This window comes from Cuculus canorus, chromosome 8, assembly GCF_017976375.1.
Source record: "Cuculus canorus isolate bCucCan1 chromosome 8, bCucCan1.pri, whole genome shotgun sequence".
Taxonomy (NCBI): Eukaryota; Metazoa; Chordata; class Aves; order Cuculiformes; family Cuculidae; genus Cuculus; species Cuculus canorus.
In genome coordinates, this window is record NC_071408.1 from 21,242,976 (window position 1) to 21,269,992 (window position 27,017).

A 27,017-nucleotide genomic window follows, 5' to 3' on the forward strand; every position below is an offset into this window, starting at 1 on the left:
TGCCCTCTGTGAGATTGCAGGATTTTGGGGTGCTTGCAAGCCAGGAGGGAGATGGAGGACCCGTTCGTGGGCCAAGTGTTGTATGGATGTAGCACACTTTGTCCCACTGTGCTTGCAGACCAAGTGGGCAGCGCAGGAAAATGCATTTAATTTTTGTGTGCAGTGCGTGATGGACTTGAAGCTGCACGGACAGCTCATGGCAGCAGTTGGAGTCGAACCCTCTTGGTGGTGCTTGTGTGGGCCAGACCTTATGCCTGAGTTTCTCCTGGGAGCAGCGATGCCTTGTCTAGTTGTCCTTGAATTATCCCATTTTAAGAGTGGGGGGAGAAAAAGCACCTCTCCAGCTCACTGGTGTATCTTAATGTAGGCTGTTGAAGGCTGATTAAAGCTATTGTTTAATTAAGGAGAACTTAGCTCCTCTGGTCACAATTCATGATTAAAAGATCGTTTGAAGTGATTCTGCAATGTTTTCTCCCCCTCCCTTTAACGTGAAGAAAGTTCCGAGGACTGTACGTGCCCCGGCACCGAGGTTTTGAACGCTATTCCAGGCCCGCAGACCTGCTGGCAGAGCGGGCCGCTGCCAAGGCATCTCAACGTTAAAAAGCCCTGCAGAGGGGTGGGAGGGAGTTCAATCTCAGGATACGCTGATTTGTAAAGGGAATCCAAACAAAGAGGCTTTTCAGCAGAGACTGAGGCTTGGCTTCTCTCAAGGGCAGTTTGGGCTTGGGGAAGCATCCGGGAGGCGGTGAGCGGAGCAGGAGTACATGAGCTGGATGCTGCGGGGTGTAAGGTTTCCCAGTACAGAGCGGTTTTGTGTTACAGGCCGGGGAACTGGCTGTAAGCATTCCTCACTTTTCTTATCCTTTTTTTTTATTTTTTAATTTTCTTTTATTTCAGTTGGAAACAAAGGAGAGGTTTAGACTTTTTTTTTTTTTTCTTTGATATAGGAAAAATAAAGGTTCCCGTACCCTGCCCCGCCTTTCCTGCAGGTTTGGTGATGCGTCTTGCTGTCTATGCTGGAGGGGGACCCATCAGTGTTTCCAACCTGGAGAAACCCTTTCCTGGGTCACAAGCTGGCCTTCCAGCTTTTTCTTTTGCTCAGAAAGAATAACCCACCTACAGGCTTGCGGAGCCTACGGTGCTGGAGGAACAGGCACCCCCTAAAGAAGGACCTGGCTCAGATGAGGAGGAGTGAAATGAGGTGGATGCTGGAGCACTTTCTTTGCAGCAAGAGGGATGCAAAGTGGGGTGTGCATCTGCCAGGCCCCCAGTTCTCACAGCAGCCCTGTCCCTCACGGTGGCACCTCCGAGTGCCACCACGCTCTCAAATTGCCGCGGGAGCCGAGCACAGAGGAGGTGCTACCAACCATCCCAACCAACAAGTTAGGGTTTTTTATAGGCACCAGATGGTTTTAATAGAGGAAAGCTGAACTTCTTATGACCCTTCCCCACAGACGCTGTTTGTTGTTTTGTAATTGTGGCCAGGACAAAACCATGTCCCAGAACCTGCGGGGAGTGTGAGAGCTTGGTGCCTGGTGCCTTCTTCTCCCACCCCACCATGAGGCCTCCCCCTACTGCTTCCCCTACTCCTCTGCCTGCCCAGCCTCCACATTATCCAGGGGGAGCTTCTGGACATGACAGATGAGGATTTCCACCCATCCCTGGTTAAAGATACTAGCAAGAGTACGAATTGGAGAAAACTGAAACATTTAAAAGCAAAGAGCAAGGAAGCAATAAAATACCAGGTCGTGTTTTTCCTTCTAGTTGATTAAAAATTGTTCTGATAAGCAGGAACGCTTTCATGGCTGGACAAGACCTGTATCGTGTCAAATGTAATGAAAGGTTTATTAGAAGGATAAAGTGGTGTGTGTGTTGGGTTGTGCTCACAGCTTTTCTGATGTTGAATTATCCTGCAGGACTGAAGGCATTTTTGCAAAGGTGTGGGAGCGAGTAGCGGGATGGAGAAGCTGCTACTTGTATGGAGCGAAGAAATGTATGGAAATAGGGGTGTCTGGAGAGGAGAGTGGGAGACACAGGTTTCTGTGTGCTGAACAACTGTCAGAAAAATTAGCATAGAAACTGGCTGTTGGGGAAGGCTGTAGGACAAAGGTAAAGGAAGAAAAGCAAAAGCTATCAAATTACTGGTAATGATGGTCTCTTGGTGTTATATGTATATCCGTAATGCATCCAAACCCGTGATTTTCAAGTGCATAGTTGTCCTGTGGCTGATACCTTTGGGAGCAATGTTACATCAAGGCGGACCGTTTCTGCGAATTCCCTCTTGTGCCTCCTGTATCCAGGCTTCTTTCTGCCCAGGAGCATGAAACCTTTAGTAAATCTGAAATCATGTCTATCTCGCTTCTTTCATGGTGCCTCTGGGAACAGGAGGCCACTGAGGTGCTGCATATTAGGGGGAGGAGAATTTGGTGGACTTGCCTTGGCTTTTGGAAAGTAGAAAGTCAAGCAAAAGAAGGAAATAAGGACTGATTCTCTTTTTCTCTATGGGAAAGTCAGTGATGGCGGCAAACCAGCCTGCTTGGAGATCTGCTACAAGTCAGTGCCAAAATGCTTTGCTGGGCCCATGATTCCTCCTTCACTTGAGAAATCAGTGCCTGTGTTTCTGCTTGGGGATCAAGTACAAGACAAGAATGAAAAAGCAATAAAACAAAAGATGTGTTTCCATACCGTTGTGTTTGACTTCCCAAGGTTTTAATTGCCAAGTCGCATTGGAAGCCAACTGGCTGCTGAGGGATGCAGATCTCAAGTAAGAGAAGAAAGGTTTTTTTAGTTTGGTCTGAGGGTCTAATAAATTCTATATTTTCATGCAGGAGATGTAGCTTCATATATGTTTCTCTCCCCAAAACTGGGTTATCATTTTTAGGTACCTGCTTCCTTAGCTTCTCCAGCAGCTGTTAAACCTCCTGCTGTTACTCTTGTACTGGCTGTAGGAGTAAAAGGGTACAAGCAGCAGGAATGGCAAGTATGGAGTGCAAATTGTACCTCGATTTCAGAGTGTTTCTCCTTGGAGCAGAAAAGTATGCTTTATACAAAGGAAAAATACAGTAGGTGGTTCAACCTGCAAGTCCTTGGCCCATGCACCAAGGGATGCAGACACTGGTGCACAGTGACAGCAGGATTAGACTCACCAGTGTGTGGCCTGAGAACAGGCTGGTCCATCCTAGTTTAGCTGCCAAAACTTTACTTGTACAATAACTTGAAAATAAGGGGGGGGGCGGGGGCGGGGAAGCTAGCCTAAAAATATATATAATAATAACGCATGGGATATTTGGCACACCAGTTGTAAAAGTCTCGACATTAGCTACCTGTGAATCATTCAGCAGTATGTTAATTGGTACCCCTTGGTAGATGAGGATTTGGCATTAGGTCTGCATGTAATTACAAGCCACACACAGAAGGACACAGGCAGCTAATGAACTCCTGCCAAACTCCAGCTCCGCTTCTGCAGCTTTTGAAGTTCGCTGGTCTTTCAGCATTTTGTATAGTAAGCACTGAAAGGCATCAAATCACTCCTTTGACAGCGTTTAGAAAGGATTGGTTTGTTGAATAACCAAGTCCCTCCAAACTCCCATGTGAGAACTAGAGCATCTATAGGCGCCTTTCTCAACAGAGCAGTAAATAGACTGGAAATAGAGGACACCCCCTATGAGCTGCTGAGCTCCTGCCTTGCTGACAGAAGCCAGCAGGCTCGAGTTGCCATGATGGGCTGCAAGAAAAGAAACTATTTCCATTTAAAAATCCTTCAAAACAACCCCACTGATGGTACGCGCTTTTTCCCAAGCCTCAAAGTGTTTAAAATGGTGGTGGTGCAAAGTGGGTTGCAGCCTGTCGCACAGGTTGCATCACTGTTATGAGGAAGGTGGTAAAATGTTTTTTAGAGAGTTTCTGTCCCCTTGGGAGGGCAGGTTTTTGTGATGCTGGATTTGGAGAGTCATGGTGCTTTTCTGTGGATGCTTTGTTGCTGGGATCAGATTTGAGCCCAAGCCCTTCTCCTCCTCTTTTCACATCTGAGGTGACAAAAGGAGTTGCTGCTGAGATAGAAACAATTTACATGAAAACCTGTGATTTTCAGGCAAACATACCAGGCGCGTTTCATGGCAGTACCATGGTGAAGAAGAAGAATGTAACTTGGCATGAAGCCCTTCTAAAAAAAAAAAAAAAAAAGTGGGGGGAACAGAAGAGGCTTTGTCAAAATTAACCACAATAAAGAAAAAGGGACTGCTATTCCCTTGGGCTTCTTTAACATTTTTTTCTCAATATATTCACACGTTCCTTGACAGCAGGGCACAGCATTGTTGTAGGGGAGATGGAGAGGGAAATTGGGAGTTATCCATTTTGGGGTTTGAAGAGCACAGTACATGTTGTGTCCTTTGAGTCAGTGTGAATAGGGTCTTGGCTGTTGCCTGTGCTGACCCGGTTTATACCATCCCCTAAGGAAGCAGGGCTATGAAATGTCACTTGGCTGCAAAATACAGACAACGTGGCGAGATTTGGGGCTGTTCATAGGAAAGGGGCTGTCGTGACAACAGGTGGGACAAGCTGCATCGCCTGGATTTGCAAGTTATGCAGTTTACTAGGGGTATAAAAAGCACCCAGGAGTCTGAGATGGTGTCCAGCACGGAACCATACTATCCCCAGGAAAATCTCTTTGGCTTTCAGGTGCCCAGATAATTCACAGGGTCTCATCCAGGGGCAAGTGTGTCAGGGCAGGTGAGTTCTTGTGAGCAGTGTGGGGCAGGCGCCTCTGTCACTGCAAGTGATGGATTGCCACCAAAGAATCCCATTCTCAGCTGCTTTCTACTGAGCTAGTTCGAGCTTCTGCTGGCAGCATGGCCAAGTCAGCAGCTGTCATACCTCTGCATTCTCCCACAAAGTGTGTCCTCCCTGTAATACAAGCTATTTTAATTAGGAGTATAATTTATTTACTTTTTTAAATATTACCTGAGTACCAGTATGATCTCAGTTATATCATGCATTATTATAAATTAGGGTGCCGCTCTCGTGCTGTAACTGCAGTCAAAATAGAGAGAAGGGAGAAAAGAGGCATCCTATACCTTTTTAACCCATTGGTGAATAGGCAAACCCCCATCACTTGAAGGGTCTTGAGATCATTTCCACTTATGTTCATGTTTTTTCACCTTTCTTTCAGCACTGCGTACAGTGCATTATATCCTGGAAGCTCTACCAATTCTCAACTACCAAGGGGGAAAAATTTCATTTCCAGTAATCAAGGGAGTTGTGTAATACCATTTTCTCCTGGGGAACTTCCAGAAAATAGAAAGGAGGAGGAGGAGGAGGAAACAAAAGGGGGGTATTATATAAAGCAAGTATATTAAGAGGAAATAAATTCTAAATTAAAAGTGATTAGTGAACTTTTGGGGAAGAGGTCAGAAGTGCCTTTTGGACTACAAACTTTTTAAGCTTTCAATGCTTGTATATGGTTACAGAGTTATAACCTGGCCTTATTTATGCAGGTGGCTGCTGCTTCAAATCCAAAGAAGGATTTTGCATTTACAATAGGTACATTGACAGAACTGGGTCAGAAAGCTACTTGCGGCAGGCTTCAGTGCTATGGACACGGGCTCTGCTGCCTCCTGCGTAAGGGCAGTTGCTCCCCAAAACGTGCTTAATTACAGCTGCAGTGCCTGGCTGGGATGCTCTGGGAAGGGAGAGAGGAAGTTTGGGAAGTTCAGCAGATGAATTTTTTTTGAGAGACCTGATGTTAACCAGGTGAACTGGCTTTATTTTTGTTTTAAAAGCTTTGTGCCTTTATTGATTTAAAATAATCAAGGGAGAATTTTGTCAACTGCCTCACGCTGGCTGCAGTTTTATATTTCAGCTCGTTCTTGTTAGGGTTTGGCATGGCTATGCAAAGAGAAGGATCGAGGGCTTATATGTGGTGGTAAGCTAAGATAAGGAGTTTCTGCTTGGTATTTTATATATTAAAACAACACCTACAGCCCACAAACCTTTCTACTTGAATAGATGAGTTGATGGAGTGGAGCAGATTTTTTACTGTATGGGGAGATGTTGGGATTCACACAGCCAATATCTATCAGTGAGATGACATCAGTGAAGGGGAGCTGCAACTCTGCTCACCATTACATTGTTTTGGAAGAAAGCTCCTAGATTCCCCCTGCAAAAATGCAGTGTTTTGCCCCTTTCCTGCAGCATGAGCATTGTCAAGGCTGGGCAGTGGTCCGAGCCCTTCCTCGAAGGCAGAGCCCAGAGGAGTGATGGAGAGGCAGAGCTTATTCCAAACCCCACTAACCGGCAGAGTAAACTGTGTTCGCTTCGGTTGTAATTGAAAACATAATAGTCGCTGCAGTATATTTTTCACACGATCTGTTTGCCCTCAGTATTGCAGAGTTCACAGACACATTTTTAATTATTTTTTTTTTCCTCCGTCTATTCAAGCTGGTCATCCAAGGTCAGGCTTTTCATATCTGCAAGATCTTCCAAAGCACTTGGATGTATAGAGGTACCACCAAAGACACTGACATGTTGGGATTTTCATGGCATATCACTTTTTATTCCTTGCTGTAGACAATGTGAAATGATGGCATTGTTTCCATCACATTTTGACTGGAGCTGGCTCTGGATTCCCGTTGATAATGTCTTTTATATTCACCCTCTCCAACCTTTGCTTGTGTCGCTTGAATCTCTTTTACCCTACAAATGCAGAATTTTATATACATCTAGGTATTGTGGCTTGGATAAGACCTTTTGTTCTTACTAATGCATTTTTTAGGTATTAAAAAATATATGTGCACTTTAATATAAAGCTCTTTTAATACATCAACTCATGCCAAACTCCCAGGAGGAATAATTTAACGCACTTCTTAGAATTCTGTTCTCCTCTTTCTTCCTTTGTATGTGGTCTTTGCCTCTGGGAATAGGTAACAGGTATGCTCCAAAAGCAATATTTCTTCCAGAAAAAAACAGTGGCAGCAGTCCTGTTCATCTGGAGCTCTTGGAGTGTAGGGTGGGCATGTTGTGCTGCAGCGGCATGAAGAAGTGTTTCTACTGAGATTTCAAATCGAGCGGAATTTGTTGTGCGTGAGAATAATTAGACATTTTTGTTGAAGTGTCTGTGACCAAGAGCCTTTCTATAACAGTATTTTTCCAGGGTGTTTGGGTCAGTAGGCACACTCCAGGTTGCACAGGGCTGTATTTACTGCAAAGGTTGGGTATGTCTCTGGAGCATGGGTTTGTGCAGCAGGCAGAGATACTTTTCATTCCTGCCACCACTGCCAGTTCTTTCTACAGGCTCTTGTCAAATATCTCTGCAGCTTGGGGTCATCAGTGTTACAGGGTTTGTCATACAGAAAATCAATATTCTTGATTTTCTTCTTGTTTGCTATTGCACTAGCTGGCATCAGTAGGCATTTTGCTCAGCATTCCTGAATAACCTGTTCTTATTAAAAAAATAAATAAACACCCCACCCTACCCCCCCCAAAAAAAAAGTAAGAATGCAGACAATATCATCATCTAGGTCAAAATTAACCTGTATCTGCCCACTAGGAAGTCTCCTGGACTCTGTACCACCTGGAGGACCTAATAATGGTGAGGTTTATGCTGAAATTCCTATGATTTGGCTGAAATATAATAATAATAAAGTGGACTGAAGCATCACCCTCCTGATAGGAAGGACACCAGACAGATTGGTACAGGTGGGTGAAAAGTTCAGTGCAAACTGGACTTTACATGCCACAACCCACAGCAAGCAGAAAATTAACTAATATCTTGGGTTTTTTTGTGGAAATAAACCAGTTGTGTTCTAGGACTTTACCAAGCTGGTCAAATCTGAAATGCAATATATGCTGATCTTTGTTTATAAGTTCCTTTAGTACTCTAACGCAGGTACCTGTTCTCCAGTAAAGTCTAGGTTTTGTTTGCATGTTTAGAGAATTGTCGATCCTTGTGTCTGTGTAACTAAGAGTGGTGGAACTGTAATTGAGTTGGATGGGAATCTTTTGCAAACACAAATATTGGGTGTGTTTCCAAAATACAGGCAGATGCACGCATTAGTCTTCTGGGCTGCTGGAACCAAGGTGGAGAACAATTAAGACTGAAGAGGTAATAAAATACAGAGTTGAAGGTACTCTGTATTTCTGATGTTAGGTTAGTAGTCTCTTGCAAATATATGGACATCAAGTATCCAGATTCAGTTAGAAACCATTGGAAGGAGGCACATCACCGACACTTTCATGACCATTGAAAATCCCAACATAATGGCCCAATCCAGCTTGCAGGGAGATCCTTCTTTTGGCTGCTGCTGAGCTGTGAATCAGATCCTTTGAGATTATTTTTTGATTCACAGAGTTCCTACCCCTCCTTCCTACTCCCATTTTCTTGATGCTGGTGCAGAATCAAGCCTGATATGATGGAAATGTGGAAATACTTCTGTTCTTCATGTTAGTAAATTCTATCTATATGTGTATGCGTGTATGTATAGTGTAAAGTGGTTCAAGAGTCGTTCTCTCTTGCAGCAGCTGCTTGGGCTGGTCTGCAGTGCTGCATTATTTCTCTAAAAGTTGGGAAGCCCACTTTTAAAGCCTCAGTAAAAGTCTACCATAGGCTAATCTAGTTTTTATGCATTTTAAAATATGTACAAATGTTGTAAACCAAATAGTGTTTATATGTACTAAAGATCAGTCGCTAAGTACTTCAAATAGAAAGCCCGTCACTTGTAGGTACCCAAATATTTACAGAGTGTGTCTTGAATGAGAATTAGATGCCTTACTCAGCCTTGCCAGATTATTTAATGATCTTTTTCACTTATTAAGATAGGCATCTAATCTACCGAAACCTTAAAAACACACCCAGGACCTGGACACTGGCAGCCAAACACATCAGAGTGCTTGTTAGAAATTATCATTGCTTTGTTGAAATAGCCAGCAGCATCCCACTGACCTGCAGAGTTGAAAGAAGAAAGATTTAGTGGCAAAAACCCAACCTCCATCAAAACCAAACATTAAAAAAAAAGAGACAAAAAATGGTGTTTAATTTAGTGTAAAGGTGAAGGTTGGGCTGAGAAGATGAGAGCTGCATGAGTGGGTCACTGCAGAAATGCCTTCCGCTCCTGCTCCCCCTGCTTTTCTGATGAGTAGCCAATGAAAGCTTATCCCCTTTTAAATTTTTTTTTCCGTATTAAATCTGCACAAGTATTAACTTTTCAAAGTCTCTGAGATTCAAAGTGCTGTACCCAACACAGAGCCCTTGTTAGTTCTGCCTTTTGATTTTATGCATGTTTCAAACTGATCAGAAAGTACATGGGGGTTTTGCAAGGGTTTTTTGTTTAGGCTTAGTGATGGGATTTTAGCTTTCATGCTGCTAACCTTCCCAAGATTATTGACTATTAATTGTGTCTTAATAAAGGGGATCATCAAGGAAAGGAATATTTTTTTCCCTTGGTGCTAGTTTTCCAAACTTGATTGACTTTATTGAATAGAAAGACAAATAAATTTAAACCCTGCACTGAGCTATCTTACCATAGGACACCAGTGGTTAGAGGTCACAAAGTCACTTGGACTTCCTCCCAACAAAAGCAACATCATTTTTCAATGTCCAGCTCTGCAGTGTCCCATGGTGCCTGGCACAGTTTTTTAGTGTCCACACCTGCTCCATGCTGCTCCGGATGGTACTGAGCCTGTTTGGATGGGGCAGGATTAGTACCCAAGAGCTTTCTATTACACTCTTAGTTTGGACCCCTGTTTCCTCCTGCAGCATGGTGTGGATAAAGGCATGTGTTTAGGATTTCCTTGTTCTGTTAATAAAGCAAAAAAACCTCATTTATATAAGGGAAAAAAAACTTTCTTTCACCTTCTGCAGGATGTTACAATTCAGAAGGTGATCTCAGCTCCTTTTACCTTTTTTTTGCATCAGAATAAGCAAATCCCTTTTTTTCTGTGCTTTAGTTTGTCGGTAAAATGGGGATAACAGTGCTTTTCTGGTTACACAGTCCTATATGGATGTGCCATGGTTGCCTCCATGTCCCAGGGCATGGTTCACAGGCTGTTGTGTAATTTCTCATAGATACTGGTTTTAGGAGGGATATGAGCTCATTCTACAATGTTACTAAGGATTTTGCAGTAGGAGCATTGTAGCCACAGATAGAATGGCCAAGTAGGACTATTTTTTGGAGAAGAGTGACCATCCCAAAACCAGTGTATTCTTTTGCTGGCCACGTATGTCTATTGTTGAATTCTATGCAAGTCACCATTTGTTACCATTTTCTGAAATGTTACCTCTTGTTTTCTCAATAGTTTTGTACTGCAGGTAGGGATGGGAGGTGATGGAGGTTGAAAACTTAGCGCCTTCATGGGGTTCAGCTGCTGAATTTGTAGATGCAAATCACTGTAGCCAGGAATGCATAGTCTGAATTTCCTATTAAAACACTGAGTCAGAGAGGTAAACTGGAGCAGAAGAAGTCAGGAGGCCAGATGTACCAACTTGATTGTACAACCCTATGCTGCTTGTATTCCATTTCCAAGGCTGCTGGGCTGTAGCCCCACTTCTGGATACCTTTGCCCCTGACAGATTTCCTAGTGTGAATAATGTCCCTGTGGTGTTTTGCTGAGGGATCCAAAGGCATCTCTCTTTCTGCATTAATGTTCCGTCTTCTTCCACACTTCCCTCTGTAGTGTTTTTCTGCAAAACCCATTCTCCGGCTGCCTTTTGGCACTGCTACAGGCTCTCCATGCTGGACCCCCTTTGCAAAAGAAATGTGGGTGGTGACCTAGTAAGTTAGACAACCTGTCCTTTAAGAAATAACCTCGTGGAAGAAGAGCCATCTAGAGCGTGATTTACTGTTTGGCATGAGCCAGGGGTCTTCTCTTCCTTGGGCTGAAAGAGCAGCCTCTCACCCAGCCCTTGAAATCAAGGGCATGTTCTGTCTTCTAAGTACTATCTGTTCAGCAACAGAGAGTATGTTTATGTTTCTCCTGTTAAAAAAAAGGGAGGGAAGGGAAAAAAAAAATAAGGGAATTTGAGGTTACTATTTTGCTGGAAAAATGTCAAGACTTGATTGGCAATATCCCACTAAACCACAAGGTTGTAGGAGAGAAAACAAAACCATTGGATTTTCTGAACTGTGCCTATGTGCACTTTAGGAAAATATGTACCATATAGGTCAGTTATGCTCTTATTATAGCTGTTGCAGGCATACATATAATTGAAACGCGGAAATACTACCCCTTGCTGTTCAATGAATGAAGGGAAAACAAATCTTTATTATTCCTGGGGTCACATAATATATAGGAACACTATTGTCCTTTTTTCTTTTTTTTTTTTTTTCTTTTTAAAGCCAGTTTTAGCTTTCAGATGTATTTTATTGTCTGTGGGAACATGTGTTTTACAGACCTGTCATGTGAAAGCTATTAACAAGAGGAACTGGAGAAATAACAATAAGCCACGTAACCATGGCATGTCTATTCCCCGAGTTCAACTGTTACGCCGCTTCTTCAAGTGCATGTGAAATTGGATCGTGCCAAGCAACATTAGCTCTTCTCCTGCAATTTTTCATTGGGAACCTAAGGATTTTTTAAGTGGCCTATTTATATCGGATTGCTGGCATCGGAGGCACATTTGGGGGCCAAGCTAGCTAGGCATCAAAATGATTAAATAGTGGAATGAAGATCAACTGGATTCACATGAGATTTCCAGTTTTATTTACCAAATCTGGGCTGGGCAGGCGGTTCTGAAACCTTTCTTTGCCCATTCACACATGCAGTGGAAACTGTGCTGCCCTGCCAAGTGCTCTGGGGCCCAGCGCTTGTGTTAACCTTTATCCTGAGTTTTTAGAGGGAATCTGAAACGGGTACTGAGCTGTGGCCCTGACTGCTCTTGGGTACCTGAAAGGCTTCAAGGTCTATATGTGGTTGTCCCTGCTCTCGCAGCAGATAATGGGAACTTTCCCTTTTCTTAAGAATAAAAAAAAAAAAAAAACAAAAACCCCTAGTAATCCTAGATGAGGCAAATCTATTGACATGCAGGAAAAGGAGCCAAAATGCATTGTACAAACTGAAATGCAGAAAGTGGTTCATGTGGAGATGGGAAACATTATTTTGATCACACTTCTTAACTCTCTGGATGGTACCTTTGCTAATTGCATCTAGCAGATCACTATCACTGAAAATGTGGAAAAATTTCTCTGAAACACAACTGCACTTCATTTTTTATTTTATTTTTTAATTTTAGAAGGAAAAACCCTCTGATGTCTTAGACTTCTAGCTGTGTAAACAAATCCACAGATACCTAAACAAGTTAGTGGTATACAAATATTCCCTAGTGCACTCTGTAGGATCTAGGTGTGAGACCTGTTGTCTTGGCCCAAGGAGAGTTTGAACAACTTTGTGTTTGTTTTCTCCTTACCTGGGTTTCGCTCTGTAAGTGGGAGGAGGGTTTCCTGTACCTTGTGATTTGTGATTTACTATGAAGACAAGTGTTGGGGAATTTGAGGCTTGTTTTTATGGAGTTGTACTGTCCTTCTTGGTGATGGGCTTGATAGTAAAGATGGATGGGGAAACTGAGGGAAAGGGAAGGAGGGTGACCTGCCCAAGGTAACCGTGTGCCTAGGAAATACCCTAGGGCTCTTTCAGATTTGAGGCAATGCTGTATTTCTCTAAAATACTTAGAAGAATATGCAGTTACATACACACAGCACTTTCAAGGCGTCCCCCTCGACAGGGTGTCCTAACACATCACCCTGTGGTTTTGAGCAGATCTGTGCCATGCCTGGTGCAATGGTCCAGTTGAGCTGCGCAGATGCAGATCTCCTGCACAGAGGGCTCACAAACAGCGTAAAACCAGATTTCACGCGGCTTTATTGTGATTGAAGGCAAATGGGCTCTGAGGGGGGTTCAACAGTTCTTCTGGATGGGCTGGTCAGGTGTGTGGTCAACTTCTCCTTGCATAGATGGGTCAAGGATGGGTGCCCCGTAGCTGCTAAAAGCATGTACTCTTATGGCATTAGTAGGTACAAACATTCATGTTCCCTGTAAATACAGAGAGGAGGAAGCCAAGGAAGGCTTCAAAGGCATAAAAGTAATGTGGATGGAGTGTAGCTGGGCTGACCAGGTAGGAGAAGCTGTGCTGATATTTGATCCTCTGGTGTTTGTTTGCACAGCTCTGGGCTGCCCTGCTGTGGGGCGCTCGGCAGAGCTTTGGACCCTCCCTGGAGAAAAGTGCCAGATTCGTTTTCATGGTTTTTTTCAGAGGGATTGCTTTAGGGGTCTGTTCCTGTAAATTAATATTTGCAATGCACAAGGCTTAACTGAAACCAGGCAGCGGAGACATCTGATAGCCATAACAGAGGAGATGCTTTGTCCTTGCAAAAGCAACTTGGAAAAACAAATCCCAATGCTATTCCCTTTGGAAAGATAGCAGTATGGAAAAAAAGCATTAGCAATGGTGCTGTATGGTTTGCAAGGGGTTTTCTAGCTGAGTCTTTAGTTTTTGGCAAGCTACTTGTGTTTACCTGTGTTACTAATGGGGTTTTATTGTCTTCCCTTTCTCTGTAGCTGCATTGCCCTTCCTCATCATTGAAACAAGCACAATCCAGCCCTATCAGCGGGGTTTCTACTGTGATGATGACAGCATCAGGTACCCGCTGAAGACGATGGAGACTATCAATGACGCAGTGCTGTGTGCTGCAGGCATCCTCATTGCCATCCTCGCTGTAAGTACCACCTCCAAAACCTCCTGTCCTGTCCCTTGCACATCCTTGATGTTTTTTTGTCACCTCTTTAGATGATGGCACCAGTGTCCTGTCGATGTTGAGGCTTTAATGCAGTCTTGACAGTGTGTCTGGGTTATCTACCGGGGTGCACTTTTCCTCTCAATATCTGACTGCCACGTAAAGTGTGGAGCAATAAATATTTCCAAATGAAAGCTTGTAACAGGAGAAATGAGATTACTCCTGAAGCTTGTAAACAGGCCCAAAGCTGTTTGGGCAAGTCTGTGAGCTCCACAAGAGCTTTTTCACCCTCCAGCAGAAGTTCAGAGTAGAAGCAGAAAGACTTGAGTGTCAATAAGGTCTTAGCGTGGTTTGTCCCTATTCAAATAACTCTTGGTATTTACCTGTTTTATAAAAACAAAACAAAAGGATACATTTTTTCAGCTAACCAGTGCCTGGAAAAGTTTCACAGCTTAGCGTTAGATTTTTAAGAGATTTTATATTACAGCCATATTAAAAAGATAATTAAAACCTTCCATGGAGAGCATATTCCCGGAGTGCAGACTGTAAAAAGTAGTTAGTGCACCACCTTCCCGATGCCTCCTCGTTTCTCTTTTTCTGCCAGGTTTCCTAGAGCTGTGCTAGGAAACAGTTGTACCGTGAAAGCTTTATATGTCAGCCAAAAAACTGTATTCAGCCTGTGGAGCCGAACCTCCTCGTGCCAACATGTATTATCTGGTGGTGTGGTAGAAGATGAGAGCTGTCTCCTGGTAGCTGGCTAAATGCTTCCAGCTGATGATGAAATTCCCCTATGAAAAGTACCTACATTTTCCTTTTCACCTCCTGCCAGTATGGCTCAGGTGGTTTCCTAGAGGCACCGCCTTCCTCTTGGTCCTTCAGCTGGGAAGCAATAGAGAGGGAGAGGTCAGGACCACTTATTCCCCTCCTAGCATTCATCTTTCCTTGTAAGAGCAATAGGTATTTAGGCATGGCATGGTGCCTGCTTTGGTAATACCCTGTCCCAAGACTTGTTGCTTTATGCTCTGACTATCTCCATCATCTCCTCATCTCGCCATCGTTTCCTGATCAGATACTCGCTTAGCAAAATAGGTCCCCAAAATGGCCTTGTTGCTATGCCTTCACAAACAAGCCCAGAAGGTGCCAGACCCCAAATTCTATAAACACGGCAGAGTTTTGCCCTGCAGGTGAATTACCTCTGAGTGTGGAAAAGCCATAAAAACAAAATGAAAAAGCCTCTCATTTTCACATTACTGCCTGAGCTATCGGCACTCCGGCTCCGTGTGGAGTGTGCTTCTGATCAGTAATGAGGCAGTGGCAAATACAGGGGTTGGAACAGAAACTGGAAACATAATCGGCTGCCTATGTGATCCATCAGCTTTCTACTGCGAAATAGCAGGTCAATTAAAAGAAAGAAAATCCCCAAAGGATTAGATGTTTCTGCCCTGGTTTCACTGTACCCACAACAAATGTGACTTAATAAGGTAAATTCAAAAGCTTGGTTATTTGCTGTTGAGTGATACAAATGGCTAACGAGGAATTGAAGCAACAGATTTCTTTGCTGTGGCAGCGTGCATGGAAAATTGAAGTCAGCCTGACCTCTTTTTTCAGATGTAACCCAGATACCAGAATTACTGTAGCATAATAGGAATTCCTTCCAAATCCACAGAGCACTGACTCTGCTCCTTTTGCTCACAGTGTTTGCCTTCGGAAGGCAGGACAGTGATTATGAGGACTTCCAGGGAGATGGTGTTTTGGGTGGCACAGCCAAAATTTCACGCCTTGCTTTATGTGGCATCACAGGCGGTGTAGTCTTGGGTAAAAGGTCTAGGTCGTGTTTTGAGTGGCTTGAGGAGACCCAGAGTGCTCATTAAATAAATGGCAGAGGCGAAAGACCTTTACTTCAATCCGGATGTGAGAGGATAAGCATTTGGGTTTAATACCTATATTTACTGACCTCAGGAAAATTTCTGTGCAGATGACCCTGGAGAGGCTTGTGCCCCTGGGCTGTGTGCTCTCATATCTCTCCTGATGGCTCTTCTTGGTGGAAGGTGGTTGATTTGACTGGCACGGAAGCATGTTGATGGGCCCTGGGATGGGCAGGGAAAGGTGGTGTTTTCTTCTCCCTGAGCCTCGTACAGGTACTGCTGCTGAGCCATCCTGTGTCCCCACGCCTGATAGGTCTTGAAAGGCTATGAAAAATACCTCCAGCAAATTCATTTCCTAGATCATCTAAATTACGCAGCTGGATTAGCCAGTTGTTTTTAAGTTGAAGGTGATACACTGCTTCAGTGTGAGAGGCACAGAGAATGTTACACTAGAGATGTAGGTGATTAGAAAGGCTTTAAAGGTACTTACAGGCTAATTGGATTACTGGTGATACCTTATAATAACACTAAAATTTGCATGACAAGCAAAAGGCATTCACAGACAGAAAAGTTTGATATTGGCTTCTTTCTAGTGATCTTCTTTCTAAAGTGTTTGTGTCAATCTGCCCAGAGCTGTGCCAATCACATAGGCACAGCACATGTCCTATGTGGATGGCTTGCCTAGAAGCGCAAGGCAAAAGATCAGCTTAATATCTTTAAGACTTGGGCTTTTTTTTCAGGATGTCTTTTCGGTTCATGCACATCTGCGCTGCATTAGTTTTTCACCGTCCTGCTTTATCTGGGACAGCACTGCCAAAAAAACAACTTTACCCATTTTTTAGCTTCTCATTAAGATTGAGCCATGGCTTTAACTAAGCGGGGAGGGTTCATGGCTGCCCAGCAGCGTGTTAGAGAGGGAATGAAGTCTCCAATTTACAATCTGCTACATGTGTGCAATTACCCAGACCACCAACGGTGAGAGAAAAGTATTAATCCCCAGACTTTTGTTGGTCCTTGTTTAAAATGGTCACATGCCTTTCCCAGGCCAAGAGCCTCAGGTTTACATGTATGTGTTTGTGAGTTTGGAGTAATGACACATCTGCTAGTATCGGATGTCATCCTTAATTCATCTTGTCTCCTTTCTGCAAAAGCCATGAGTTTTGAACTTCGTGGCTCCCCTTCTTGCTTTCTGGAGGCTGCAAGCAGTGGGCATGCCATTGTGCAGCAACATCTGTGTCCATCCAGGACACCCTGGAGTTGCCTTCTGCCAAAGGAGCAGGAGATGCTCCAACCTCCCTTTGCAGTTCTCATCCCAGCAGATTTCCTGGCTGCCAGTTTATGCTGGAAGGTGGTCAAAAATGGAAGTAAACTTTGGTCTTCAGAGTCTGAGAGGATTAAAATGATGCTGGAGCCGGTTAGCTCCCCAGACAACTCTTGGTCATGACCAGATTTCCAAAAGTATAAATCTCAGTGGTGACATGTAAACCCCAAATGGAGGTGTATCCACCCAAAGTCATCCTGTGCATGGTAGCAAAGGTATTCTAGCTTGGCCTTTATTTTTTATTTTTATAGTTGTACCTCTGTTTGATAAAGCCTGCTTAGCTGCAATTTCAGCTGCCTTAGGTCAACCTTTTGTTTTTTTCAAGCCATGCTGTGAGTGAATTCAAACAGTGATACAGCTTCATCTCCTTTTAGTCTAATTGCCATACTTTTCCAGTTTATTAGTTTCCAAAGGCTGTGCCAAGCTTTTAAAAGGTAAGCAGGGGAGCCTTGTCTTCTGCATGCCACTGGCAGGCTGCCATACCGGGAGGAATATTTCTGGCTGCTCCAGAAAGGGATTAACATGAAGGCATTTTTTCTGACAGTTAATTTTACATATCACAGTCATCGTGACTACAGAGGGGCAGGGACAAGGGAGCAGCTGGAAAAAAGCTGCCTCGATTTATTACTCAGGTATAAAAACATTTAAAATAATGAATAAAATCCTAAAGCTGTAAATCTGGAGCTCAAAACCTAGGTGTGTAACGTGATGGAGTACAATTTAAGCCCTTGCCTCTTTTGGAGAGGTGAGACATTTGGGTTTAATTTCACAGCCTGATTTTCATTAACTCGCCTTTTAAGAGTTAAGATTATGAGAAGCTGGGTCCTCTGCTCCCTGATGGTAATTTATGGCAATATTGTCAAACCCCAACACCTCTGTCACAAGAAACATAGAATTTGCTGCCACACGATGGAAAAACACCTTGAAATGCCCAGTAATCGCTGGCATTTATGGAGACTTTGAGCTGCTTGAATTTAGTCTGGTGGTGGCAAATTTGGGGCCAGAATCTGAAAAGTTTGGGGCTTATTTAGTCTTCTTTGTTGTGTTCATGTTTCGTAGAGAGGAAGATAAGAAGGTTGTCCGTTTTTTTCCCCTCCAAAATCAGTTTGATAAGAGGGTAGTGGATCTGGCCTCTTCTTCACAAACACGCGCTGCTTCTTTATCTATTTTTTATGTTAATTGTTTTTTCTCCATTACACTGGTACAGATCTGGGGCAATATTTCACTACTGAAAAGATATGCCAACGTGCTAAACCAAAAGTTAGGATTTTTTCTTTCTTCTTGTGTATGGAATGTTTCTGTAAAAAGCATTTCAAGCCTGCAGTTTTTTATTGAGAGGGAAGAGGAAGAGGATGGAGAGATGCTGGGCTATGGACTCTCCTTCCTCACTGAGGAAACAGATTCCTGGTTTGAGATGCTCAAAGCGCCAAGAGCTTCTCTCAGCCACCCATCACTGGTTTTGCACAGCATTTTTCTTGCTCTCTAACCTCTCTGTTGTATATCCCCCACAGATTATAACAGGAGAGCTCTACCGCATCCACTATCTGAAGGAGAAGTCACACTCCTTTATCCAGAATCCGTACGTGGCAGCACTCTACAAGCAAGTTGGCTGCTTCGTTTTTGGCTGCGCCATTAGCCAGTCCTTCACAGACATTGCCAAAGTGTCCGTCGGGCGCTTGCGGCCACATTTCCTGGAAGTTTGCAATTTGGATTTCTCCACCATCAACTGCACTAAGGGAGTTTACATCCAAAACTACACCTGCAGGGGAAGTGACAGCAAGGTCCAGGAAGCCAGGTGAGATCTTGTGGCAGCAAAGCATTGGATTGCCACCACCAAAATGGTGTCTCAGGCTAAATACTTTTGAGCGTTTCTCTGTCAGCAGTAGATAATTCAAATGCTGCTTTTTCTGTGAAAGCTGTAACTGCCTGCCAGTGACGGGCAGTTTCCCTTGGGAGTTACAGGATTCGGATGAATAATATTTTTTTTCCTTTCTCTTTACTCCTACACTATTGTTTCCCTGAGTGGTTGCTCAATGTGGGAATTCACTATAAGAGATGGGCTCATGGGGAGCAGCTCAAGCTGTCCCATGCAGCAGAACAGAGGACTTCTACAAGGAGGCTTCGTGCAGGCAGGACTGCCAGCATCTCCCCTGCGAGTTCTCTACCAAATCCATCAGCTGTTCAATTTTGACGTTTCCACAGGCACATTTTATGTGCTCAAATTAAGCGACCAGAGAAGTTGCTCACTTCTTATTTCTTTACAGTTTCCTGGTAATTTGAGGTGAGATTATGAGTTATGAGACTACCCTGGAAATAACTGCTGTCCCATGAGTAGACCAGGAAGGGACGAACAATGCAAGCATCCTGTCCATCCGTTTGCTTTCTGCCTCGTGAGCGAGCAGGGTGGATAATGGAAGTTTTATAACCTGAAAGACTGGGGATTGTGAGTCCCTGTGCTTTGGCACCCTTTTGGTAGCAGCATGCAAGTCACCATATTACATGTAAAATTATAATACTGAAGATTATAGTGGCTGGTTCTTAGCACTTGCTTTGTTTTGCAGGAAATCTTTCTTCTCTGGGCATGCGTCCTTCTCCCTCTATACAATGCTGTACTTGGTGGTAAGTAGCCTCAACTTTGCTTGCGATTGAGCTGATTTACCCTCTCTCCCCCTTTCCTGAGGCACTCACCCATGTTTGGTGGCAGTAATGACATGATGAGCATTAGAGACGTAGGGTCAGTTGAAAAAAAGAGCCTGAACAAGCCAGTGATGGAAACATCCACTCCCAGCCCCTGTGGTATTTTTTGGAACGGAGACTTCTGGGGTGACAGCTGAGCTGTGCAGCTTTAGGATGTAGCCAAGGCTGCAATTAAATCTAAATCCTACTAAATCTGTGGGTGACCTGTGCAATTTTGTTCACCCCACGTTGTGGTTTACACTGGAGGGAGTTTGGGGCGAGCCACAAGGTTACCTCAATGGAGCAGGAAGATGTGCCATTGCAGCTCTGTTAGGGGGTAAAGGCTGGTTTCCAAATGTGCCAGCAGAGCAGGTGGAACAGCCTCTGCCCGCCTGGATCCAATGCAGAGAGTTGGGACTTGTTTTTCTTTGTCAGTGAGAAATGGCTCTACCCTTCCTGCAGTGGGGCTGGGGCCGGGGCGGCTGCCAAGGTGCTTCCTGCCGAGGCTGTGGGAGGCACGCTGCCCGCGCCCCTGAGGGGCTGGACCCACATGCAGCTTCTTGGGAGGATCTGGATAGCCACTGGGGTGATGGTGGTGTTTGGGTTTTATTTATTTATTGGAAAAAAAAAAAACAAAACAAAAAAGGAAACAAGGAAAAGGTTTTGGATTCCTTTTAAGATTTGTACTCCCCCATCTCCTGTAAGCTCAAACTAGCAAGCAAAAAAGCAGCATGACACTGATAAAAACATTAAACGTGAACTTTTATCGATCAGCAACGCTCTTTCCCTGTCCCTTTACCCTCAAGTTACCATTGTTCCCTCTTGGAATATTAGCCCTGGTTCCCTTCTTCCTCTAAGCAATTTCTGTAATTTAATTACTAAGCTTTTAAAGCTGTTGGGAGTAGCATATTAAATTATTTTCTCTTTCTTCCTCCCCTTTCTTTGTTCTTGGAAAACTTTTTGAGCTGTCCCATTGATGCTTCTCAGGAGGCTCAGCCCTCTGCTGCTGCCTTCACAAAACTTTCCAAGCTGCCTTTGGAACCATTGCTCACACTGACAATTATTTATTTCCAAGGAGATCTGCAGGTGGTCAGATAAGCCAGCCCAGGGATGCTTTTGAGACTGGCATCCAGAAAAAGCAAGGACTACCAGTCTCTTCAGTCCTTATTAAGTTGTTGGTGGTTTCTCTCTAAATCCTCAGCAAGATCCTGGTTGTTCCTCCACGTATATTTTTAGAAGATGCTGCTCCTGGTCCTTTTTGGAAGCCAAGACTGATGTTTTACCTTTCGCACTGGATTTTACTGTGCAGCTTCTTCAGGATAGTGGGCAAACCCATGGGATTGTGCCCAGCTGGGCAAGCGCCTGCCCCCTCTCCTCATTGCCACTCCATACACTTTTTTTTGCCCTGTTTTTGCAGGGCACCAGGCAGACCATATTCCTTTGCCTTTTTTTTTTTCTGTTTTCCTGAAAAGCCAGCAATCATGCAGCAAGTAAGAAACAAACAGCAACACTGATGCCTGGGAAACTGGAGACCTCACAACTGCAGCATACATGAAACATTTTCATGGGTTGCATGGAAAACTGGCGTGGCTCATATTTTCAGTGCAGCTTTGCACCAGTGCCTGCTGCTGGGTTTGTTTTTAACTTTGCAGAAGGCTTCAAAAGTGGTGTTTAGCTCCCGCATAACACTCTGGAGCAGAAATCTGCCTTTAAACTCTGCTGCCCTTCCCTGTCCCTATATGGGATCACTCAAGCTATCAGTGCTCAGCAATCTCTGCCCCTCTCCCGCCGTGATCTGGGACAACAGGCTGCTCCATTTATCCCTCCCCATGGAGGGATTTTGACGCCCAGTCCCTTAAGAATTATGTCATTTTTTTCCTTGTCCCAAAACTAGGATAAGGTTGGTAGCAGGTTCTGTCTGACCAGCTGTATGCTTGCCTTATCACTTGAAAACTCGGGGGAAAAATTTCACCGAGTGTTTGGTCATAAATTGAAGGGAGACAAAGGCAGCTTGAGACAAGACAGTGTGATGCAGTGCATATCGGAGGTGCGGATATAATTATCTTAAAGGGCTTTTCCAACTGAAGTAATTCAGTGATTCTAACATGTCTAGCAACACCCTGCTCTCCACCACTCCAGCTCCCTGGCCAGCGCCTGGAAAAAGGGAGGCAGGAGAGCTGTCATGTTGGAGAGGCTGACAATATTAAAAAAAATAAAAATAACGTTATATGAGGTTATAATATCCCAGAGAGATTTTATTTAATGCAAAATAGACTCTACTGTCTTGCCCAGCTCAGTGGACCAGTGGAGTTTTAAAAGCCTGGTTAGAAATATGCTATCTACTATGCCAGAGCCTGCAAGAGGTGGATGTGATGGATTTAATCAGGGAATCATCTCAATCACAACAACAATTGTTCTGCAGTTCCTGGGAAGTGAGGGTTGTGCGTCAGCAGGTTGCTACTGATACATTGGGTACTGGGAATTTGATGGGAGTATTTGCAGAGTGGGGGTATTTGTGGGGCTGAGCATGTGCTGCAGAGGCTTGGTTGGTCAGCCATGTCCTGAGTGCATTCCCTGTTGAACAATACTCCATATTTCAAGGATAAGTCACTTCCTGTCCTTCCTGGCGTTCCCTGGCTTCGCTTTTGGAGCCCATTCTGATTTATAAGTTTGCCTCACCTTATGGAGACTGGTGCCAGAAAATTTTAGCTGGTCTATTGAAAGATACTTGGATTCCCACGCATCCTATGGGGCTTTGCCTGAAGCGCAAGGCTGGATTTTCCCAGGTGTTTGGTGGGCAGATGGGTGACCATGGTTTTCCCATTACCTGGCACAGCAGCAGTGCCTTGTGATATCCATCAAGGAGAGACAGTTTGGCAGTTTGGCTAAGGGCTTCTGATAAGAAAATACAGATAGATTCCAAGCACCAGAGGGCTTTGGGGTAAAAGTCCCAGGGAAATATGCTTGCAACACAGTAAAATCTCCTGGGGTTTAGTTCTAAATGCTGAAACCTCAGGGCTAAGTTTCTTGCAGCCTTTGTGTCACTGAGAATACTCAATTAACATCAGGCCTTTGTATAAAAAAATTAAAAGGGGAAATTACACTTGGGTAATCTGCTTTGTCTTAATTTTCCTTGCTTTGTTACTCCTTGGCTTAGTGACCCTGTAATACATATTTATAGTAGGCTGAGGAAAGAGGAGGTAACAGCTTGTTACACACAGCCCTCTGGACCTGACCCACAGCTCTCGGTTTTGTTTCACTGGACGTGAGAAAGTTTTGCAAAGAGCAATGAGGGCTTTCCACTCGCTTTAAGCACATGAGGCCGTAATGCTGATGATTTTTAGTATTTTTATGGCACAAAGTTGCCTTGAAATCACAGACAACAACACAAAGGATGCAGGAAAGCTGAATTAATATCAGAAAACCTAAATTAATATTCCCTCAGCAACACTGGCTGATTCTGGCTAAAATGGAAGTAAAAGAAGGCAGCTCGCATATTTAATGTGTTGGTGGCTGAGGTTGAAAACATCAGGTCAGGTTGAGTTTTAGTGTGTCCTACTCGTTTATATGAAAAATTAGAGGTGTTGCTGGTTTAGTGTATTTGGACAAGTGTGAAGCGTTGCACTGGGGTTTCTTGCTGAAGGGTTCAGAAGGTCTCAGTGCCCTGACAATATTGAACGATGATGGCCTGTGCAAAGGAAATTCCATGGTGGTTGTGGATTTGGAGTCAAGTTTAGCAGTAACCTAAGTAAGCAAATAAACTGGAATTGCATCAGTAGCCAGGGCTGAGGTGTGAACTGTGTTGCTGAGCTAAATGAGGATATTCCAAGCAGGGTGGGAGGATGCTGTATGCTCAGCAAAGGCAGGGAAGAGGCAAACAGGGCATCCCTTTGGTGCTGGGAGGTCTTTGCCTGTTTGTGTCCCCTTGACTATCTTGGTGTTAAAAGCTGAATTCTACAGTTCTCCTACTTTCAGCTGGTTTTGCCCAGCCAGGGTGGGGCATTGTGCTGGGATGAGTTTAGGTTTGCGAGGTTTTGTCTCCATACCCCTTTGGGTACTGCTTTGTGTGCGGATGGGGCTGGAGATGGAGGTAACTTCAGGTCAGGCAGTCAGAAACAAGACCAGCCATTTCCCAGAAGGAGAACTTAGCTGTGACTAAGGGATGTGGTTGATGGAATTCAGTGTTGTGGTGGGGGCAGTGTGAACATGATGGGATTTGTGAGTGGGAGAAAGCCCTAGGAGGCTGGAGAGGATGCATTTAGCCCATATTCCCTGCTAGCTTCTCCTTGATGGGTTTGCTCCTCCTTGATGGGGTTGCATGTGGCCATGGGTTATCCCCACCCCAGCACTGTGGAAGTCCCCTGGCAGAAGAGCGCTATGACATCCTTCAAGCCATCTGCTTTGTGGTAGCTGCCTCTGCCAGGAGACAGTGGATAGGATCTCCAAATAACTCTTGCTTCATGTGATCCCGTTTCATTCAATTCACTCTTGCTACTGCTGATGCTCCTTCCGACTTTTGCTGCCCTGTGATGGTCTGTGGCAGAAATAACACTAGTTGTGGTCTTGCTCCTCCGTGCCTCACATTCCCATCCAAATCTGGCAGTCTTTATTGGGTGGTACTTCAGATTTTCTCCCAGGTTTCGAAAAAAAACCCTTCCAAAGCAGGTTTTCAGATAAACAGCCGGGAACTTCCGATTTCTTGGTAATAGCAGTAATTCCTGTTTCAGGGAAATTGTGGTCCTTTAAGCCTCCCTTCTCCTTTTTTACCTTATTAACTTGGTTTTTCATTCATACTGAGATAAAGCTTGGAGCACCCTGAGGCTTGCCTCTAAAGCACTTAGGGGATCCTCAGCACTCTGGTGTTTGAGCAGTTTTTGACATACTGCTTGCTCACAATATGCCGGTGGAAAAGTGCTATTATCCTCTTTTTTTTTTACCCCTTTTTTCTTATGAATGAAGGGATTGCAAAGTGACTTTTTCCAAGACTTTTATTGCAGTATTAAAAGCAGCTCAGTTGAGATATTCACACTGATACTGTTGTCTGAGATGCATCTGTCTGGGTGAGTTTTAGTCTTCCAAGATGTGTAGACATGTGTGAATTAGATGCTGGGGACATGGGTGGCACCCAGCATGGCACTATGATGCCATGCTGCCTTTGCACACCTTTTCTAAAGACTGTACATTAGGTGAGCAGCTCAGAGTTGTGCTTTGGAAGGAGTGGGTCAGTATACAAACAAGTTTATTTTTTAATCGCTTCAGCCCCAACAGTGTCTGCTTTGTTATGTGCTCAAACTCAGTGTTAGCTTTTTATTGCTAATTTTTTATTAATACTTAGCATCTTCACCTGTAGATGACCTAGTTAGTCCAAGCTTGTAATGATTTGAGGGGATATCAAGGCTGTGCAAAAGGGTCAAATGTCAGATTATTCAGCAGCAAGTTTCTTTCTTAAGGGGTTTGATGTGAGAGCCTCAAGACTAAAGATGTTAGGTTTCAAGTCTTCCTGGTAGAACTAAGGATAGTAGCTTATAAGACATAACTTGGAGCTAATTTTGCTCTGCAACAGTGTACTGGAACTCGAGTTTTGCATTCACGCCTGGGCTGGACTGAGACTTTTGAACCTGAAAATAATCCTAACGCTAAAACCATGGCAATAGAAGGGTATTTTATATTTTTTGTGTGCATTAAAAATGCTGCTCTCCACAAATGCTACCATTTACAGGAACATTGTCTCTACACTGAGAAGCTGTATTTAAAAAATATAGATAGATGGTCCCCAGCCTGTCTATCACCACCTTCCCTGAATACTTCCCAGGAGCATCGTGCCTGCACAGTTTATTCTTGATGGCAGATCTCTGGGTGCATAAGTGCTGTAGCAATGAAAATTCAGCCAGCCTAAGCATAGCAAACTAAAAATAAAGTTCCCTACTAATGAACTGTGTAGATAATTGCTTGCAGGATGTAGTGCATGCTGTTAAATCACTGCAAGTGACTGTGCAGGATGGGGTTGTGGTATTTTACAGCTCCAGCTTTCCAGCTTAGTGGTGGTTGCGTTTTACCTGGAAGGAAAGTACCTCCTCATTGGTTGTTTGGTTTTGTCTTTTTTTTAGATCCTTTTGGGCAGAACATGTTATTTTTATAACATTGATCGTTGACTCATTTTTCTCCCAAGCATAGAATTTGTCACTGCAAACTAGAAAACCAGTCCAGCAGTCTGTTTGCTAGGCTACATCAGCATGGGTTTGTTGTAAGGATCTAGAGAGCTGTAATTCATCCCATAGCACGGCGTGCACAAGTTTGCATGGAGTGGAGTATGCACCGTGGTGACGTGGCTCTGTTCCCAGATTCGGGTTGGTTTGCAGATATATTCCCTAGAATCGTAATGTGTATTAGCCAGTGCAGAGCTGTTTTGGTACTGCTGTCTTCCCTAGTAATTGGCTAACAATTTGGATAATTTGGAGCATCTGCTCCATTCAAATGACATGATGTTTCATTTCCTCTAAAGAGCCCAGCATGTGTTCTTTCCAAAAAGGGATAAATACAATGTTTATGCAACAGCCAAACATACTAAATTGGCGAAAATGATGCTTCCCCCTTATCAGCTTTCCAATTAATTTTGCTTTTATAGGTAAATGATGTGATTAAGTTATTTGTGGTTATTTGTGGTTACAGGAACCCAGCAAGAGCTTCATTCCCTTTTATATCAAGGCAGTGTAAACTGCTCTGGGTGTGTAAAAGGGATCGTAAATGGATATTAAACCACTTTCCAGCCCTCTGATGTTGCAGAGTCCCACAAAGCATGCTGGGTCTGATTTCCAGTTCTTCATTTAGGAATAAGTTGAAAATAGCTGCTATAGCTGAGCCCATGGGCAGCCAATCCCAGCTGCAGGATCTGAGCAGCATTTTCCAAGCACTTTTATATTCTTTGAGCCATTGCATGCCTCTCACCTCCTGAGCCCGAAGGCTGCTGTGGTGTCCCTCCCTTCCTGCAGCCTTCCTCCCTGCACTGCACCCGGCCCTGCTCATCTGTGGGCAGTGGGTTGCCCTTTTCCTGTCCTCTTTTCCTGCCTGACTACCCAGTTCCCGCAGGAACCGGCCATGCCCACCGTCCCAAACAGAAGCAGGCCCGAGATAGCCATGGGGAAATACGACAATGTCTATTTGACGTCATGTCAGCTTCGTCTTTTCAGGTTGAGCTGGGACCTTGCTTTTCCCTTGCTGGGTAAGAGCAACTTCCTATGCCATGTGGTGGGGTGGGTGCTTGCTGCAGTCCTACAAACCCTGGGGCTCAGGCTGGGAAACATGGTAGCAATGATAGAAGATCACATTTTGCATCCACATTGTCAGCATCAAAGGACTTGTGGCTGGAAATCCTTAAGGCTGGCTCTGAAGGTGTGGCATGCTGCACTGATTCCTGGTTTTCCTCCAAGAGATGCTGCT

At 44.1% G+C, this 27,017-nt stretch overlaps 1 protein-coding gene across 1 annotated transcript in view; it reads left to right on the plus strand.

Moving 5' to 3' along the window:
• Positions 1-27,017, plus strand: part of PLPP3 (phospholipid phosphatase 3) — a 44,581-nt gene that overhangs the window by 11,061 nt on the left and 6,503 nt on the right. Inside the window, exons 2-4 of the mRNA XM_009569200.2 lie at positions 13,543-13,700; positions 18,416-18,699; positions 19,466-19,523. Of these exons, the coding sequence (XP_009567495.2) occupies positions 13,543-13,700; positions 18,416-18,699; positions 19,466-19,523 (500 nt within the window). The remainder of the gene's footprint in view (positions 1-13,542; positions 13,701-18,415; positions 18,700-19,465; positions 19,524-27,017) is intronic.